General features: G+C 42.9%; 2 protein-coding genes across 2 annotated transcripts; both read left to right on the top strand.

The window, feature by feature from the left end:
• The first annotated feature begins 379 nt into the window (after nucleotides 1-379).
• Nucleotides 380-12,388, top strand: LOC122931450 (gastrula zinc finger protein XlCGF53.1-like). The gene is made up of 5 exons (XM_044285522.1): nucleotides 380-611; nucleotides 11,677-11,826; nucleotides 11,956-12,135; nucleotides 12,209-12,261; nucleotides 12,382-12,388. Exons 2-5 carry the CDS (start codon nucleotides 11,749-11,751, stop codon nucleotides 12,386-12,388), a joined length of 318 nt encoding a protein of 105 aa, XP_044141457.1. The 5' UTR covers nucleotides 380-611; nucleotides 11,677-11,748.
• A 98-nt stretch (nucleotides 12,389-12,486) lies between these two features.
• Nucleotides 12,487-19,714, top strand: LOC122930586 (oocyte zinc finger protein XlCOF6.1-like; the record flags this gene model as incomplete). Its single annotated transcript, XM_044284077.1, has 3 exons — nucleotides 12,487-12,510; nucleotides 13,277-13,379; nucleotides 17,162-19,714. Coding segments are annotated over 3 exons (1,215 nt in total), but the record flags the coding sequence as incomplete, so codon positions are not given.
• Between the last annotated feature and the right edge of the window lie 468 nt (nucleotides 19,715-20,182).

Below are 20,182 nucleotides of genomic sequence, written 5' to 3'. Positions count from 1 at the left end.
GGATGGACAAATGTCTTTTTTCGGCCTTATGTACTATGTTACTATAACCTGGAGCTTGACTCCTCCACACATGATCACATGGTCATGATATCACAGGTCCTTTACTTCCTCCTGTGGCACAACCTGGAGCCTGACTCCTCCCACACATAATCACATGGTCATGACATCATCACAAGTCCTTTACCTCCCCCAGCAGCACAGCCTGGAGTCTGACTCCTCCCATACATGATCACATGGTCATGATATCATCACAAGTCCTTTACCTCCCCCAGCAGCACAGCCTGGAGTCTGACTCCTCCCATACATGATCACATGGTCATGATATCATCACAGGTCCTTTACCTCCCCCAGCAGCACTACCTGGAACCTGACTCCTCCACACATGATCATAACATCATCACAGGTGTTTTACCTTCTCCAGCAGCACAGCCTGGAGTCTGACTCCTCCCACACATGATCACATGGTCACGACATCACAGGTCTTTTACCTTCTCCAGCAGCACAGTCTAGAGCCTGAATCCTCCCACACATGGTCATGACATCATGAAAGGTCCTAGACCACTTGGTCTTTCCCGTCTCTATAGCTGTGGTGTCCAGCGGTGCAGGTGGAGGTATGTGTACAGTCACCCCGATTGTCTGTCAGGATTACTGGGGCAGAGGAGACATTAATAACCCTTTCACGGCAAGCTTTGGTGACATCTGTCCAAAAGGCAGCAAGCACACTTTGGAGGAACCTATGATCTGCAAATGGATTTTGTTCTAGGGAAGGGACAGTCACCTAGCACTAGATAATGGTTGCTGTGGCCGCCTCGATTTTGCAGTCAAAAGGAGAGATCTGGTGAGCGTTCTTACACTCCAGTCTCTCCAGGGCAGGATACTCCTGCAGAATGTTTTATTTAAAGGGAACCTGTCACCAGGATTTTGTGCATAGAGCTGAGGACATGGGCTGCTAGATGGCCACTAGCACATCCGCAATATCCAGTCCCCATAGCTCTGTGTGCTTTTATTGTGTAAAAAAAAAAAAAATGATTTGATACATATGCAAATTAACCTGAGATGAGTCCTGTCCATGACTCGTCTCACGTACAGCAGGGTTCCCCAACTCCAGTCCTCAGGGCCTATGTACCGGTCAGGATTTAGGAGTATCCCACAGAATGAATACCTGGGGTAAATCCTGATGCAGGGACACTCATTATATCAGCTGCCCAATACTGAGGAAATCCTAAAAACATGACTGGTAGGTGGGCCCTGAGGACTGGAGTTGAGGACCACTGACGTACAGGACACATCTCAGGTTAATTTGCCGTTTTACCTCTTAGAACAATATGGTCACCTACAAGGGTTTTTAAAAACCAAGGTTCATGGATGTGGAACAATGTGGACTCCTCTGTTGTGGCTGCCATGGCCAAAGATGAGACATGCAAGTAGTCTCTCAAGGGAGTGTCAACGGCTGCCATACTACTGAGATATTTAAAGGGCTTCTGTCACCCCCCAAAAGTCATTTTTCATATTTGGGCTAATTAAAATCCTTATAGTGCGATTATTCAAAATATAGGGCTCTTACCTTTTTCTGTGGCTTAGTTTCTTTAAAAAACGCACTTTTATAATATGTTAATTACCTCTCTACCAGCAAGTAGGGCGGTTACTTGCTGGTAGCCGCCGCATCCTCCTTTAAAAAAAATGCCCCCTCCTTCCTGTTGATTGACAGGGCCAGCGAGTGCTCTCCTCCTCCGGCGCAGGCACACTGAGAGGAGGACGCTCGCTCGGCGCTCCTTCCTCAAAGCGCCTGCGCCGATGACGTCACATCTACACCCGGCGCAGGCGCACTGAGGAAGGAGCAGCCGAGCAAGTGTCCTCCTCTCAGTGCGCCTGCGGAGGAGGAGAGCACTCGCTGGCCCTGTCAATCAACAGGAGGAGGGGGCGTTTTTTTGAAAGGAGGATGCAGTGGCTACCAGCAAGTAACCGCCCTACTTGCTGGTAGAGAGGTAATTAACATATTATAAAAGTGCGGTTTTTAAAGAAACTAAGCCACAGAAAAAGGTAAGAGCCCTGTATATTGAATAGTCGCACTATAAGGATTTTAATTAGCCCAAATATGAAAAATGACTTTTGGAGTATTTAGGTTGAATAGACCTAGAAACTACTGTCCATTTTGAGCAACCTAAGGTAGTACTTATTATGTGTTGTACTCAGGGCCGTCTTTACCAAGGGGCAAAAGGGGCAGCTGCCTCTTGAGCCCTGCTAGCTACTGCCCCGGGTGTCAAGCTGTCTGTGTACTTAAACGTTGTGATCTAGGACCTTAAATGACATAATCACCATGTGACCAGTAACCTAGCAATTACTGGTCACATGGCTATGAGGTCATCACAGGTCCTAGCAGGAGTGTTGCAGAAGTTAACTGTGGAGCTTTTTTGTGTGAAGATTACATCAGAAAAAGGTGACAGGGGCTGTTAGGTTAATATAGTAGTTGTAAACTACTGTATAGTGGGGTGCTGTATATTGTGTGGGGGCCTGTATACTGTGGGGGGCTGTATATTGTGTGGGACTGTATATTGTGTGGGACTGTATACTGTGTGGGGCTGTATACTGTGGGGGGCCTTATACTGTGAGGGCTGTATACTGTGGGGGGGCCTTATACTGTGTGGGGGGCTGTATACTGTGTGGGGGCCTGTATACTGTGTGGGGGCCTGTATACTGTGTGGGGGCGCTGTATACTCTGTGGTGGGCTGTATACTGTGAGGGGGCCTAATACTGTGTGGTGGGCTGTATACTGTGTGGGGGGGCCTAATACTGTGTGGTGGGCTGTATACTGTGGGGGGCCTTATACTGTGGGGGCTGTACACTGTGTGGTGGGCTGTATACTGTGGGGGGCTGTATACTGTGTGGGGGGCTGTATACTGTGTGGGGGGCCTGTATACTGTGTGGGGGCCTGTATACTGTGTGGTGGGCTGTATACTGTGGGGGACTGTATACTGTGTGGTGGGCTGTATATTGTGGGCTGTATATTGTGGAGTCCTATACTGCTGTACTGTATACTGTGGGGGTCTATATACTGTGGGTGCGGTATAGTGTGGAGTGCTATACTGCTGTACTGTATAGTGTGGGGGGCTGTGGGGTGTTGTATACTGTGAGGTGTTGTATACTGTGAGGTGTTGTATACTGTGGGGTGCTGTATACTGTGGGCTGCTATACTGCTCTACTATATACTGTGGGGTACTGTATAGTGTGGGGTGCTATACTGCATACTTTGGGTTGCTGTATACTATAGGGTCCTATACTGTATACTGTGGGGTGCTGGTGTGCACTGTAACGCTAGGGTGAGCCGAGCCCCGGTCTCCTTCCTGTAGAGCGGTGCCCACTTCCAGCCTGAGCCCAGAGCACTGATCCTGAGCCGCTGGAGTCTTCAGAACTGGAAGTATTTACAGTCATTCACTGGACTCTACCAGATGTGTGGATATTTTGTGTGTGTGTTGTGGTGGAGAGCGTGATTGCCTGCTAGGGTGTGGGAAGGCGGCATCCAGGGAGCCCAAGTAAATTTTTGCCCAGGGTCCAATCAATATTAAAGACGGCCCTGGTTGTACTTGGGATCAGTAGTTTTAAAGCTGAACCAAAAGAATTGATTGTACTAGAAGCAATTCCAGAATAACACATTTCTAATAAAAAAAATCCAAGGCTGCCACCATTTGTGGAGGATGTATCAGCATAGGTGTTCCATTAGAATACTATGGCAGAAATTCTGAAATCAAAACAAGGTGTCTGTGGATCACTACAGCTGGGTAATCTGGATGTAAGGTGCTCTTGGTTAATGTGACCCGAAGAAAATTGCGAAAAAAACAGAGAAACCAGGCACTCAAATATGGAGTAAATGAGAGAACTATTTAATAAGGGATTAACTCCCACGATAGCAGTAAATATAACAAAAATATATCGATATAACAATATTACCATAAAATCACATAAATAAACACATGAATTAAACAACGTATTGATAGCAGCAATGTCTCACAATTATACTGTGTGAATGTGAAAAAAAACGCAATTCCTGTTTCAATCTGAGAGACCGCAATTCCTGTTTCAATCTGAGAGACCGCAATTCCTGTTTCAATCTGAGAGACCGCAATTCCTGTTTCAATCTGAGAGACCGCAATTCCTGTTTCAATCTGAGAGACCGCAATTCCTGTTTCAATCTGAGAGACCGCAATTCCTGTTTCAATCTGAGAGACCGCAATTCCTGTTTCAATCTGAGAGACCGCAATTCCTGTTTCAATCTGAGAGACCGCAATTCCTGTTTGAAGTGGATATTATTCTTTCAAATAATCATAAAATCGCATATAACTCCGATGGAACCCGATCACCCTGATGTACTATTGCACTGTGTCCTTGTGACTATTTACAAAAGGTCTGACAACACTTACCCATGCCCCGCTGATAAAGAGCGGCATATAAGACTTATTATTCCATCGGAGTTATATGCGATTTTATGATTATTTGAAAGAATAATATCCACTTCAAATAGGAATTGCGGTCTCTCAGATTCAAACAGGAATTGCGGTTTCACAAACAAGAATTGTGGGTTTTTCACATTCGCACAGTATAATTGTGAGACATTGCTGCTATCAATACGTTGTTTAATTCATGTGTTTATTTAGGTGATTTTATTGTAATATTGTTATATCGATATATTTTTGTTATATTTACTGCTATCGTGGGAGTTAATCCATTATTAAATAGTTCTCTCATTTACTCCATATTTCTGTGTTTTTTAGAAATTCAGAAATGATTACTTTATAGTGGTTCCTTGTTTTTGGTCTCAATGAGTCATTTGTCTAGTAAAAAGGAGAACAACCAACCAGAGTTAGTTGTGGGAATTGTATCAAGAGGTCCTTTGACCCGTGAAAACTCTCTACTGTGATTTTAATTTGTGGATCAACAGTTAACATGGTTTGGATGGCCAGGCTAGTTGTTCTATCACCATCTGTAGGACACTCCGTAGTGGTTCCGTTCTGAGCTTCCTTTCCGCACCATTCCGCATGTCCGGATTTGCAGACCCATTCAAGTGAATGGGTCCACATCTGTGATGTGGAATGCCCACGGAACGGCGCCCATGTATTGCGGTCCGCAATATGGCCACGGAGCGCACACGTTCGTGTTAAAAAGGCCTTATGCGAGTGACAAGGTAATGCCTGAGTGCTAGGTTTCCTTTAAACTAGTAGATCCGCTAGAAATATCATGCGCGATATGCCTGACGTTCTGAGATGAGTCTCCTCTCTATTTGAGATATATATATATATAGCATGGAAGACATCTTATATGTCTCTCTTTATTGGGTACATACCTGTAGGAGATAACCTAAATCCGTGATACTCTCCATCTGGAGTTTCTTGTGTTTCAGGATTTTGTTTAACGTCTTTGTGTTTAAAACCAGTGTTAATGACCCGTTTGATTTAGTGACTAAAAATATGTGACTTATCCCGCCCCTTTTGTGTCTTTTGCGTTTTGGGAATTTTCCTATGAACAAGGGTAGTTTCTAGAGTGGCATCTGGTGACTGAGTTGTGAAGGACGGGAGATGTTTTAGAAAGAGAAAATCCAGAGACTTCAGATTCTGGACTTTAGGAGGGGACTACAGTAAGTTACATTCTTATCACTGCACTATATTGTATTTTATCTATTTTCTTGTGTAATCTCCATTAGTATGTGTTCCATTATTGACAGCGCCGTCCATTGCACATCTTGTCTAATGTCGGCAGTCCTGGAACAGCCGTTTGAGGGTGCATATCTTAGTTCAAAATGTGAGCAAATTGCCCTCTATAGGGTAGATGTGGGGGAGGATGGTCGCAAGGAGGCTTAGGAAAGTGAGGTAGGTTGCTGGATAACAGAAAGCGGGGTAGAGGGAAGAGTGCCAGGGAGGCTAGCCCTAATCTGACACACCCCAAAAAGTTTGCAAGGTTGGCAGATGAGGGGGATGTCAGTTCAGGGAGAGCACTGCTGCAGCCGGACCCTTCCTCTGCCATTCAGGGGAATGTCAGCTCCAGTAAGCAGGGGACCAGGAGAGCAGGGCAGGCCAGACAGGTGCTGGTAGTGGGAGACTCAAGTATAAGGGGTACAGAAAGGGCGTACTGTCACGAAGACATGGATCGTCAAACGGTGTGTTGTCTTCCTTGCGCTCAAGTTTGACACATCGTGGATCGGGTTGACAGAGTACTGGGAGGGGCTGTAGAAGATCCAGCAGTCATAGTCCATATCGGAACTAATGACAAAGTTAGAGGTAGGTGGAGCATCCTTAAAATTGTTTTTAGGGATTTAGGTCGCAAACTTAGGGCAAGGACCTCAAATGTAGTTTTTTTTCGACATACTACCGGTACCACAAGCCACACAAGAAAGGCAGCCGGAGATTAGGGAGGTTAACAAGTGGCTCAAGAACTGGTGTAGGAAGGAGGGGTTTGGGTTCCTAGAGAACTAGGCCAACTTCTCTGTCACCTACAGGCTAGAAGGTTGGAGGAGTGTTTAAACTAGGGACTGGGGGGAGGGTAGTTACATTATAGGATGGAAAGAGAGATCAGGGGCAAGGTAGTAGGAATGGAAGGAAGGACTAGAACAGTTCAAAAGGAAAGGTGTAGGTTAAAAATTATACACAAACCTCTTAATTGTATGTATACTAATGCCAGAAGCCTGACTAATAAAACTGGGGAACTGGAATTAGTGATGTGTAAGGAGGACTATGATATAGTGGGAATAGCTGAGACATGGCTGGATGATAGCTATGACTGGGCAGTTAATGTACAGGGTTACAGTCTGTTTAGAAAGAATTGCAAAAACCGGAGAGGGGGGGGGGAGGGTCTGCCTTTATGTAAAGTCCTGTCTAAAGCCCACTGTCCGGGAAGATATAAGTGAGTTACATGAACATGTGGAGTCACTGTGGGTAGAGATACATAGAGGCAAAAACAATAATAAAATACTAATAGGAGTTTATTATAAACCACCTAATATACCAGAGTCCACAGAAAATCTACTACTAAACAAGATACTGTAGATGAGGCGGCAGATCATAATGAGGTCATTATTATGGCGGACTTCAACTACCCAGATATAGACTGGCAATAACCAAAGAAATTACCTTTCCCAACTGGTTCAGGACCCGACTAGAGGGACGGCCATACTGGACTTTGTATTAACCAATAGACCTGACAGAACAACAGATTTGCAGGTTGGGGGGCACCTGGGAAATAGTGACCATAAAGTAATAACCTTCCAATTGTCATTCAAAACAGTGTTTCTTCAGGGAGGAACACAAATACCAAACTTCAAAAAAGCTAAATTTAGCCAACTAAGAGAGGCCATAGTCCTCAAAAATAAAAATTTCAGCCACAAAATGGGATATTTTTTTAAGCATCCTAAAATCTAATTGTGATAGGTACATACCTTATGGGAATATAAGGTTACGGAACAAGAAGAAACCAATGTGGATAAATAGAACTGTAAAGAAAGCAATAAATGACAACAAAAAAAGCATTTAAATCAACAGGAGTCCTCAAGAAAATTAGAGAGGAGGAGGCCACAGTAATAGTTATAGCTCCCTTTTGGCCGAGAAAAATGTGGTTTTCCTGGCTCCGCAAGATGTTGATAGCAACACCATGGGTGCTTCCAGAGTCTCAGGAGCTTCTGTCCCAGGGTCCAGTTTTTTACCTAGAGGTGAAAAATCTGCACCTGACTGCCTGGTTATTGAGAGGGAGATTTTAAAGAAAATATGTCTCTCCGAGGATGTAGTTAGTACTCTCTTGGCCAGTTGGAAAGAGGTCACTTCTAAGATCTACCTTAGGGTTTGGAGGGCTTTTTTCAGATTCACCCAGAAACCTGTGGATGTGCTGGAAGCTCCTGACATCCCGCTAATTTTAGATTTCCTACTGGAAGGATGGAACAAAAAACTTAGGCCCAGCACTTTAATTTTTTTAAATTTAAAGGGGTTCTGCACTTTCATTTAACTGATGATCTATCCTCTGGATAGATTACCAGCTTCTGATCGGCTGTTTCAGAAGGCGGCGCTACAGCAGCACCGCGGCCTTCTCACTGTTTACCGCCAGGTCTCCCTAAAACTTGCTTTCCTTCTGGCCATTACTTCGGCTAGAAGAGTTAGTGAGATTTCTGCTCTTTCTAGTGACCCTCCCTATTTGGTGATCCTGGAAGATCGAGTAGTGATTTCTCCTGATCCTTCTTTTTTTTACCAAAAGTCTCTTCACGGTTTTGCTGTTCTCAGGAGATTAGAGTTACCTTCATTTTGTGCTTCCCCTAAAAATAAAAATAAATTGGAGTACCACTGTCTAGACATTAAGACATGTATTTTGCAATTTCTGCAGGTCACCCAGCCTTGGAGATCTTCTTCACGTCTGCTGGTTTTGTTCCAGAGAGTGAAGATGGGATCGGCAGCCTCTTCTCACATTATTGCTAGGTGGATTAGACAGGCCATTTCCTTAGTCTACTCTTCTAAGGGGACAGCACCCGGTTCATTCCCAGCCCTATGTAAAATTTGTATAGAGATGTGTGTGTATATATACAGTACAGACCAAAAGTTTGGACACACCTTCTCATTCAAAGAGTTTTCTTTATTTTCATGACTATGAAAATTGTAGATTCACACTGAAGGCATCAAAACTATGAATTAACACATGTGGAATTATATACATAACAAAAAAGTGTGAAACAACTGAAAATATGTCATATTCTAGGTTCTTCAAAGTAGCCACCTTTTACTTTGATTACTGCTTTGCACACTCTTGGCATTCTCTTGATGAGCTTCAAGAGGTAGTTACCTTAAATGGTCTTCCAACAGTCTTGAAGGAGTTCGCAGAGATGCTTAGCACTTGTTGGCCATTTTGCCTTCACTCTGCGGTCCAGCTCAACCCAAACCATCTCGATTTGGTTCAGGTCCGGTGACTGTGGAGGCCAGGTCATCTGGCGCAGCACCCCATCACTCTCCTTCATGGTGAAATAGCCCTTACACAGCCTGGAGGTGTGTTGGGGGTCATTGTCCTGTTGAAAAAAAAATGATGGTCCAACAAAATGCAAACCGGATGGAATAGCATGCCGTTGCAAGATGCTGTGGTAGCCATGCTGGTTCAGTATGCCTTCAATTTAGAATAAATCCCCAACAGTGTCACCAGCAAAGCACCCCCACACCATCACACCTCCTCCTCCATGCTTCATGGTTGGAACCAGTCCTGTAGAGTTCACACGTTCACCTTTTCTGCGTCGCACAAAGACACGGTGGTTGGAACCACAGATCTCAAATTTGGACTCGTCAGACCAAAGCACAGATTTCCACTGGTCTAATGTCCATTCCTTGTGTTCTTTAGCCCAAACAAGTCTCTTCTGCTTGTTGCCTGTCCTTAGAATATCTGCTAGGAAACCACTGCTACCATGAAGGCCTGATTCACACAGTCTCCTCTTAACAGTTGTTCTAGAGATGTGTCTGCTGCTAGAACTCTGTGTGGCATTGACCTGGTCTCTAATCTGAGCTGCTGTTAACCTGCGATTTCTGAGGCTGGTGACTCGGATGAACTTATCCTCCGCAGCAGAGGTGACTCTTGGTCTTCCTTTCCTGGGGCGGTCCGCATGTGAGCCAGTTTCTTTGTAGCGCTTGATGGTTTTTGTGACTGCACTTGGGGACACTTTCAAAGTTTTCCCAATTTTTCAGACTGACTGACCTTCATTTCTTACAGTAATGATGGCCACTCGTTTTTCTTTACTTAGCTGCTTTTTACTTGCCATAATACAAATTCTAACAGTCTATTCGGTAGGACTATCAGCTGTGTATCCACCTGACTTCTCCACAACGCAACTGATGGTCCCAACCCCATTTATAAGGCATGAAATCCCACTTATTAAACCTGACAGGGCGCACCTGTGAAGTGAAAGCCATTTCAGGTGACTACCTCTTGAAGCTCATCAAGAGAATGCCAAGAGTGTGCAAAGCAGTAATCAAAGCAAAAGGTGGCTACTTTGAAGAACCTAGAATATGACATATTTTCAGTTGTTTCACACTTTTTTGTTATGTATATAATTCCACATGTGTTAATTCATAGTTTTGATGCCTTCAGTGTGAATCTACAATTTTCATAGTCATGAAATTAAAGAAAACTCTTTGAATGAGAAGGTGTGTCCAAACTTTTGGTCTGTACTGTATATAGCTAAATATGCTTTTTGGGCCTGTCAGTATCCCTTTAAGTGGGGAAAATTGGCTTCTACCTTACAGGTTTTTTTTTGTGCCTTCATTTGGATCAACTTGCAGGATAACAGGCCAAACTGGATGGACAAATTTTATTTTATTGGCAAAGTGAGGCCGGTTTCTATTATGTTTATGACCCAATAGTCCGTGGATATTGTTTCCCATGAGGTCATGTATGAACGAGAAGGGATGGATACTTCCGTTCTTACCTGGATAGGTCTTCTTATAAGAAGGAACCTTTGTAAAAAGTCTTTGTGATGCCTTGGAAGCAGCTTAGGCAGGCATCACACTGAGCCAGCCAGAATCTTACTCCGTATTGAAGCGGGGCAAGCACTCAGAAATAGATGTCTATGGATGGATATCTGGGTTGGCTATATTCCACTGTCAAATCCCAAGACTTTTGTAGAAAGTTAGATCTTGAGAAGGATTAATTTCAAAAGGTGGCACTGATGAGATGTTCTCTTTCTTGGGAGATACCTATTTGCATATTTGTTTACCATGGAACATTGCTAATAAATCTCCATACCATGGAGTGCTCCTAGAAAGTCTCCACACAGTGCTGGTCTCTTTAAGAAGAAGCAGCTCCCTGCCTAAACTAAGGAAGAACAGAAGAAAGGTTGGGCAGATTCTTTAACTTCTGACAATCTTTAACCTTTAGCTGTTTGCAAATAATTAAAAAGTGAGGGGGTTCTCCCTACAAGTCCTACTCTGTACATCTGTAATTAACTCCAATTTACTCTTTCTGAAGAGGTGGTGGAGTGTTTAACAGAGATAATCGGAACAATTCTGCTGACGTGTTTTATAAAGCAAAAGAGCTCTGGCTAAAGCTACATTTATTTTTCTAAAAAAGCCCACCTGTGCCCTATTCAAGTATCAAAAACAAGGTCCTGCTCCATTGCCGGTGGAAAAAAATTTGAGGGAAGATCTCGCAATTTTCCCCCCATAAGACCTCCTTTGAGGGCAAGATTGAGGCTATCACTATCACTCATCGGCCAGGTCATGTGTCAGTCTAGCATTAGCAACCAATCAGGATTTTCCTTCAATCTACACCCAGTAACGTATCAGCAGTGATCTTGAGAATGCAGGGCCAGGAGTAGGACTGAAAGGACAGAACTGTGGCAGCAGCTTCCAGATAAGAACACCGGAAACTCCAACCCTATGGTTGTGTTAAGTGATAAATGACTTTTCTCCTGCTCTGCAACCTTTATCTATCTGCTGTATAGTAGAAGGACTTCTATCCTGTGTGATGGAATTATAGAAGGGGCCACAGAGCCATGAAGCTGCCCCTGGTCCTGCCATGTCTGTTCCACCATCACAGTGCTGGTCCCCAGCTGTAAAAGAAGAGAACCCAACATCTTTATCATCTCCTCCGATGTCTCCTCTTGTTATCTCCGGTAATTGTATTTTACATGGGATTTTGTAGGATTTTACATTGTTTCATCTTCTTTTCATTCAGGTTCCTACAATATAGGATCCGCTCCGTGGACCTCTTCTATATAAGACCCTTCTCCTGATTGACCCATCAAGGATGGATAGGAACAGGGACAAGATGGCGGAGAGTATAATAAATCTTACCCTAGAGATCCTCTTCTGGATTACTGGAGAGGTGAAAGATTCTGATGATGTCACATTACATCATCTTATCTATGTTACTAACAGATGGACATGACTGGAGAGGTGAAGGACTCTGGAAATGTATGGAGTGATATTTATTACTGTGTCTCTCCATAACCAGGACTACACACTAGTGAAGAAGACCTCTAGTGAGCGCTGTCAGGCCCCTGTGTCTGAAGGATGGGGGAGAACCCTGATCCCAATCACAAAGCCTCCACCTCACCCCTTGATACATGAGGAAATCAATAGAGAGAAGATCCTAGAACTCGCCAACAAGATGATTGAGCTGTTGACTGGAGAGGTGACACTGCTGGGACATTATACAGGAACGCTATGAAGGGATCTGGGTAATGACTGTATCATTCTGTTGTCAGGTTCCTATAAGGTGTCAGGATGTCACGGTCTATTTATCCGTGGAGGAGTGGGAGTATTTAAAAGGTCACAAAGATCTGTACAAGGACATCATAATGGAGGATCACCGGCCCCTCACATCACCAGGTAATAGACATGACAGAACACACACATCCTCTCATTATTTGTATGTAAGGAATTAATTCAGTCACTGGATGTGTTTCCTACAGTTAAGGAAGAGATGAGAACACCAGAGAGATGTCCCAGTCCTCTTCTTCGACAGGATGGTTCAGAAGAACATCACAATGTCCCACAGGATGATCAGGTAGACTGACATAAGGTCTTATAAAATGTTCCCTGTGATCTGTAGAAGGCTGTGAAGATCTTGTGTTCAGTCTTGTTTTATCAACCAGTATTGCATGTTTTCTCCTTGTATAATGAGAAAGGTGGAGATGGCGGGATCACAGCAAACCATTGATATCGTATGTTGTCTGGTTCTTCTCACAGTTTCCTGCCTATGGAGAGTTTTAAGATGGCCTCCTCTGTCAACCCCTTCAGAACTATTGTGGTTGCACAAGAGTATTGCAACCATTTTTCTGAGATCTTTCATCTTCCCTGGGGCCATCAATTGGGTCTGTTCATGAGGCACCTCTCAGGCACTTTGGACCCTCTGGTGTTTGTCCTTTGGCCAACTAGCAGTCTCATAGCAGCTTTACTGAACATGCTGCACCACTCTACTCAGCCTTACCATCTCTGTCTACCGCCCACCAGCTAACTCCATATGGCCTATCCTCAGGTGACCTCATTTGGTCTGACCTTACACACTACCACCAGCACTTTTTTATCACTTTACCTGGCCTGTCCTAAACAGTGTTCTTGAATTACTCTCAGTAACACAGTTCTCATAACAACATCATCATCACATCTGAACAGTTTCCCAGTACCTCCTGTAGTATTGGAACAGTGTGGCACCCCCATAACACATATATTATGGTCGGTTCTGTTCTAATTACTGATCTTTTCTGGTCATATAAAATATTTTACACAGCTTCTCCAACCATCTGATGACTTCTACAATATTTGTTTCACAGCTTGTGAATCCGGGTGAAGATCTGAACAATTTTAATCCTACAGAGACATATGTGAGGGGTGATGAGCAGAGTACAGAGGAGATTAATACAGATAACAGCTCAAGTGAGTAGTGACCACTAAGCAGTGCTCCAGACTAAAAAAATACCTAGAAGCCATTGGCTCCTGAACTGAAAAATTTTGGAGCCAAATTAAATTTTTAGTCGCCAAATCGAAACCGAATCAAAATTTTGGTATCGTGACCACGCTACGCCGATCAGATCGGCGTAGGGTTGTTTTGATACAAAAATTTTGATTCGTTTTTGTCACCATAAAAAAGTATTGTGATACTCAATATTACGCAAAAAATAAATAAAACGCCAAAAAAGCTGCGTGCATTTCGCATTTTATGAAACGTTCGGCCCATAATAGAACAGTCCTATCCTATTTTTTGGGGTGACAAGGTGACAAAAAAAATGGCGAATCGCATGGTTTTTATTTATTTATTTATTTCTGTTACGGCGCTCACCGCATAGGAGATATTTTTCACTAATTTAATAGTTTGGACTTTTCGGACGCAGCGCTATGTAATATGTTTATTTATTTATTGTTTATATATTTTATATGTAAAATTGGAAAGGGGGATTTAAACTTAATATTTTAGGGTTCTTTCACACTAGCGTTTTTCATTTCTGGCATAGAGTTCCGTCACAGGGGCTCTATACCGGAAAATAATAAAAAGTTCAGTCATTTTGACTAATCAGGCAAAAGATAAAACCGTAGCATGCTACGGTTTTATCCCCGGCAAAAAAAAACTGAAGACTTGCCTGAATGCCGGATCCGGCATTTTTCCCCATAGGAATGTATTAGTGCCAGATCCGGCATTCAGAATACCAGAATGCCGGTAATTTTTTTTAAAAATAAACAAGACGGATCCGCCTGTCCGCATGACAAGCAGAGAGATGGATTTGTTGCAATGCATTTGTGAGATGCATTTGTTATTAGCCCCCTTAGGGGCTGGAACCCTTGTCCTATTCCCTCTTATGCCCTTTTCACATGGGCGAGATTTCTGACGCACTGAATCCGGACCCATTCACTTCTATGGGGCTGTGCACATGAGCGGTGATTTTCACGCAACGCAGGCCCCATAGAAGTTAATGGGGCTGCGTGAAAATCGCAAGCATCCGCAAGCAAGTGCGGATGCAGTGCGATTTTCACACATGGTTGCTAGGATGAAAGTCTATTCACTGTGTTATTTTCCCTTATAACATGGTTATAAGGGAAAATAATAGCATTCTTTAATACAGAATGCTTAGTAGAAGGTCAATTGAGGGTTAAAAAATAAAAAAAAAGAACTCGCCTCCTTCAATTGATCGCCTAGCTGCCGGTCTCCTGTTCTTTCTTCAGGACCTGTGGTGACATCACTGTGCTCATCACATGGTACATCACATGATCCATCACCATGGTAATAGATCATGTGATGAGCTCAGTGATGTCACTACAGGTCCTTTGACAGGTCCTGAAGAAAGAACAGGAGATCGGCAGCTACACGATCAATTGGAGAAGGTGAGTTAATTTTTAATTTTATTTTTTAACCCTCATTGGCACTCCGCCACTAATGTTTATTATACTGGGGTGTGGGGGGGGGGGCGCACTGTGTCACCAATGTTTATTATACTGGGGTGTTGGGGGGGCGCACTGCGCCACCAATGTTTATTATACGGGGGTGTTGGGTGGGGCGCACTGTGTCACCAATGTTTATTATACTGGGGTGTTGGGGGGGGGGGCGCACTGCATCACCAATGTTTATTATACTGGGGTGTTGGGGGGGTGTGGTACCTGAGGGGTTAACTGCAGCAGATCGCAGCTCCCTGTCATAGAGGTCGGGTGCCGGCTATTTGATTCCGGCCCGCCTCCTGTATATGTTTTAACAGGTCAGTTATCTTCATTGGTGGAGCAGTGGCCACAGCCCCTCCCCTCCTCCTCCTGTCTCTCTTCTTATTGGCGGCGGCGGGAGCACAGGGGAAAGAGAGAGACTCCTTCTCCACTGCGCTGCTGAGAAGAACATCGGCGGCGGGGCAGAGAACTATCATCTCCTGTGCCCTGCCGCTGTATTTAACTGCAGAGCTGCGGCGGTGGGTCTAGTCGCAAATGGCATGTTACTAGCAGTGGTCGCCATCTGGAGCACTGCTAAGTAATGCAGAGAAGACTCACATATTCTACTCCACTGGATACAATTTTATATTGAATTTTTAGGATGTGTTCTGTTTTTTTAGCATTATATAAACTTCATATATATTATTTAATTTAAATTCAGCTAAAGTTCAAATTAAATATGGAAGAAAATGTGTTATGTTTGCTGAGCATTTATAATATGGATATAAAAAGTATACCTGGATTATGGACAGGAAATATACTTATACGAACAAGGCTTGTTTCATTGAGGGAAAAGTACAGTATTTGCCCACTTTTGGGATTGAGGATCCATTAGCTCCTTAATGGTCATAGCATGTTACTGTGTTCTAAAAAAAAATACAGAATGTGGAGACCTACACCCAAATAAGAGAAGATTCTTTGGAGGCTGTAAGGGAATAGCTATGAGTGTCATAATGGTCATCAGGGTCTAGGAGGAAGAGACCTAGATGTTACATAGATTGTAATTGACAGATAACAAACTTCATGGCAAGCATGAAAGACAAGCATTACCTCCCAAATTATGTTGTATCGCAAAAAGATATCAGGGTCCCAGCAATCTAATTCTGAAATTGGGAAGGGGGTTTATCTACACTCCGCAACAGTGAAATTGCATAATCAAGAAGGACAAGCCATAAAGTTATGCAAAACGAGGAAGCAGCAGGGGTCCCTAAGATCTGCAGATGATGACATTTTCAAGTACTTGTCTCCAATCTGTAGAGTGTTTGAGGGGCATAAAAGCCATAATGAAAGCAAAAGTCTTTTAGCCACATGAATTCTTAACCCTTAGGATACCAGCGCCGTACATGTAAGGCGCAGAAATGCAGGACAGAAATCCCAGCGTTGTACAGGTACGGCGTGCTGATCGGGTGGGTGCAGGAGCCTTGCCTGCCCGATCAGCGGCAGGGGTCTGGCTGTCACTGATAGCTGGACCCCTGCTGTATGTGCCGGCATCGGTGAAATCACTGATGCCAGAGCATTAACCCTTGCATGGCCGCAGTCAGCACTGACCGCGGCACGTGCGGTATCCTCACTGGTGCTGGTGTCCATGGGGTCCCTGCGTTGCTGTGACTGTGACCCCGCGGCAGGGAAGGCAGCCCGACGCCATCCTTAGGCATCGTGGCTGCCTTCCGGGAGAGCCTGTGAGATCCAGCCACACTGTTAATACACTTACAGCCAATGCTTTACAATACAGAAGTGTTGTAAAGCATTATAAAGGGGATCAGACCGCCAAAAGTTGAAGTCTCAGAGTGGGACAAAAAAAAAAGAAAAATATAAATTTCAAGTAAAAAAAAAAGTTCTTTTCCCAAAATAAAGTAAAAAATAAATTCTAAAAATTAGGGAAAAGAAAAGAAAACATATTCAGTATCGCGGCGTCCGTATCGACCGTCTCTATAAAAATATCACATGACCTAAACCCTTAGGTGAACACCGTAAAAAAATAAAATAAAAACTGCGCTGAAGAAACCATTTTTTTTACTTCAACTTACATCACTAAAAGTGCAACACCAAACTATCAAAAAGGTGTATGCCCCCCAAAATAGTACCAATCTAACCGTCACCTCATCCCGCAAAAAATGAGCCCCTAACGAATTTCACCTCCGAAACCCATACATTTCAATGCTCTACAGAGACGGATCTATGATCCACAGCGAGCTTTGCCCAACACTAGTTATATTATTTAACAATAATAATATGTGTTTGATTCTTTGCAGATGACTGTACCAGGAACTCAGAGGAAGATCTGGTATCTTTAGATTTTAAAGTTAATGATCATAGCATCACACGAGATGCATATAAAAAACATGCCGATATCCAAGATACATCCTCATCCATTTACAGCAAAAATTTATCATCTGATCCTTTTAAAGAGATCCATTCTTCTGATTCATCACGGGCCGTAACACAAAATAAAAGTCACAGAACTCACATAAGGCCACATAAGAAGCCATTTTTATGTTTAGAATGTGGGAAACGTTTTAACTATAAATCAGATATTCTTAGACATGAGAAAATTCACACAAGGAAGAAGCCATTTTTATGTTCAGCATGTGGGAAATGTTTTGCTGTAAAAGAATATCTGGTAAAACATGAAAGAACTCACGCAAAGGAGAAGCCATTCTCATGTTCAGAATGTGGGAAATGTTTTCACTATAAATCTGATATTGTTAGACATGAGAGAATTCACACACAACAGAAGCCATTCTCCTGTTCAGAATGTGGGAAATGTTTTGCTGTAAAAGAATATCTTGTTACACATCAGAGAATTCACACAGGGCAGAAACCATTCTTATGTCTAGAATGTGGAAAATGTTATAACCATAAAACAGATTTTCTTAAACATCAGAGAATTCACACAGGAGAGAAGCCATATTCATGTTCAGAATGTGGGAAATGTTTTGCTGTGCAAAAATATCTTGTTACGCATCAAAGAACTCACACAGGGGAGAAGCCATTCCCATGTTCAGAATGTGGAAAACGTTTTAATCAGAAATCTGCTCTTCTTATGCACCTGAGAACTCACACAGGGGAGAAGCCATTTTTATGTTCAGAATGTGGCAAATGTTTTAGTGTGAAATCAGCTCTTGTTAGACATCAGAGAATTCACACAGGGGAGAAGCCATATTCATGCTTAGAATGTGGGAAATATTTTCACCAGAGATCTCTACTTGCTACACATAAAAAAAGCTCACACAGTAGAGAAGCCAGCTTGATGTTTAGCCCGTCAGTGACTGCCCATAGGAGTTTTTACAGTGACTTTATTCTGATTGATATGCCTTTTGATGATGCTTCAGTGAAATGAAATAACACTACTGAGCAGTGAAAAAGCATCTTGCTTTTAGCTACCTGAGCAATATTCAGAGGCCGGTGTGAGAGGTCCCTGAGGACAAAAGAATGAATACCAATGATCAACAGTAAAATACAGGTATAAGTGAAAGTAAGTTTTTATTACATTTCCTCTCAGTGACAATGTTCAGAGAAAGGAGATGAACAGTAGAGCAGGCCCCCTCAAGTGTCCCAGCCTCTTATTGGTATGGGACACCCCCTAAAATTCCTGTAAACTGCAAACACAGGGGCCTATAGGACAGTCCAAAAAATAGAGCTGGATTCCCACAAGAGCTGGTGTCCAGACATGTGGAAAAAGGGGAGTCATTCACACTTGTAAATGGCCAGTTACTTGCGGTCAAGTGGAATGACAGGATGTCTACAGGCTTTCTACTGAGCATGGGGACAGCACAGTAATAGAGAGAGGGGCTACCGCTGGTAAGAGTAAGCCTGTCTGTGTGACACATCATAAATCTTTGGGGGCGTTTCTATCTGACCAGGTCCTTCAACCATACCTGATGAAGCACAAAATCAAGTTCTGAATAAAGAAAAAAAACTGTGATCTACCTATTACAGACCCTACATAGTATGGATTTGTAAAAGAACCCAAGGAACCATAACCTTCCTCCGGTTCCAGAAGGTTATTGAGCTCCATGTTCAGAATGTGGGAAATGTTTTAAGAGGAAATTTGCTCATTATACATCAGAGAATTCACACGGGAGAAGCCATTCTCATGTTCAGAATATGAGAAATCACATCTTGTGTATATATATATAAAAAAAAAACTCATAGAGGAGAGAAACCATCTTCATGCTTAGCCACTTAGTGACCTCCCATGCGTCTTTTTCCAGTGGTCACTAACTGGCTATATTCCGATGGGTACCCCTTTTGATGACGCTGCATCGGAAGAACATGGCACTGCCGGGAGGTGAAACACCTTGCTTTCTGCTACCTGGGCTTGGAGCAATGATCGGGGGATGCTGTGAGAGGTCAGTGAACACTCATGATCTTCTCTATTGAATGAATACCAGTGATCAATTGTAAAGTGCAGTTAAAAGTAAAAGTAATGTTCGATGAGAGGAGATAAAAACTGAAACCCTTTAAATGCCCTAAAGTCTTCTTTGGAGGAGCAGTACCATTACTAACAGACTAAGACAATCAGATATTTGAATATCGTGCAGTGCAAAAAGATATAGGTGCAACCAGTAGTGGGACTTTATATAGCAGCATGATAGTACATTTCATAAATTATATTAGTTTGGGTTGGTGACTGTTGTCGGCCTTTGACAGCCCCTAAAAATCATTTTTTTAGATAAACACTTATAACAATCCTGAGGAGCAGATGAGGAAATGTATCTTCTCTGTTCTTGTATCTCATAACTTGCTGTTACCAATCACTAATAAAGATTTTCTTTATAATGTATGTCCGGGCCTCTCTTTCTTCATTCTTTAGATGCCACCATGGATCCCTGGCTTTGAAATTCGTTAGGACATGTCCTTTTATAGGTGATCATTGTACTTAACCTCCATGGCTGAAAAGGTCTTAATGTCCATCAACGTTTTTTACATTTTGTTTCTCTCTGCTAGTGTTGAGTGAATCGAGCTTCCGATCCAAGATCCGAAGTCGATTCGTTCAATAACCTGTCTCCGTACAGCATTAAAATGTATTGGCCTCATTTCACCCAAAGTTGTGTGAGAACTTCAGTGAATTAATTCAGTATTCATTTCTAAATCTTAAAAAAACAAATTTTTATTAGTAATCCAACTTAAAAAAAAAAAATTCATTGATATGGCTGGCTGAACCCCTGTTTCTTATGGGAGAAATATTAATGTTTGCATTGTTCAGGGGTAAATATGCAGCGCCGTTTACATGATTTTCTTATGCTGCAGAAATATTTTTTGCCTTTATT

Source organism: Bufo gargarizans, chromosome 3 (assembly GCF_014858855.1).
Source record: "Bufo gargarizans isolate SCDJY-AF-19 chromosome 3, ASM1485885v1, whole genome shotgun sequence".
In the NCBI taxonomy this organism is placed as follows: Eukaryota; Metazoa; Chordata; class Amphibia; order Anura; family Bufonidae; genus Bufo; species Bufo gargarizans.
Note: the sequence above shows the minus strand (reverse complement) of the source record. Positions and strands in the feature narration are given on the sequence as shown.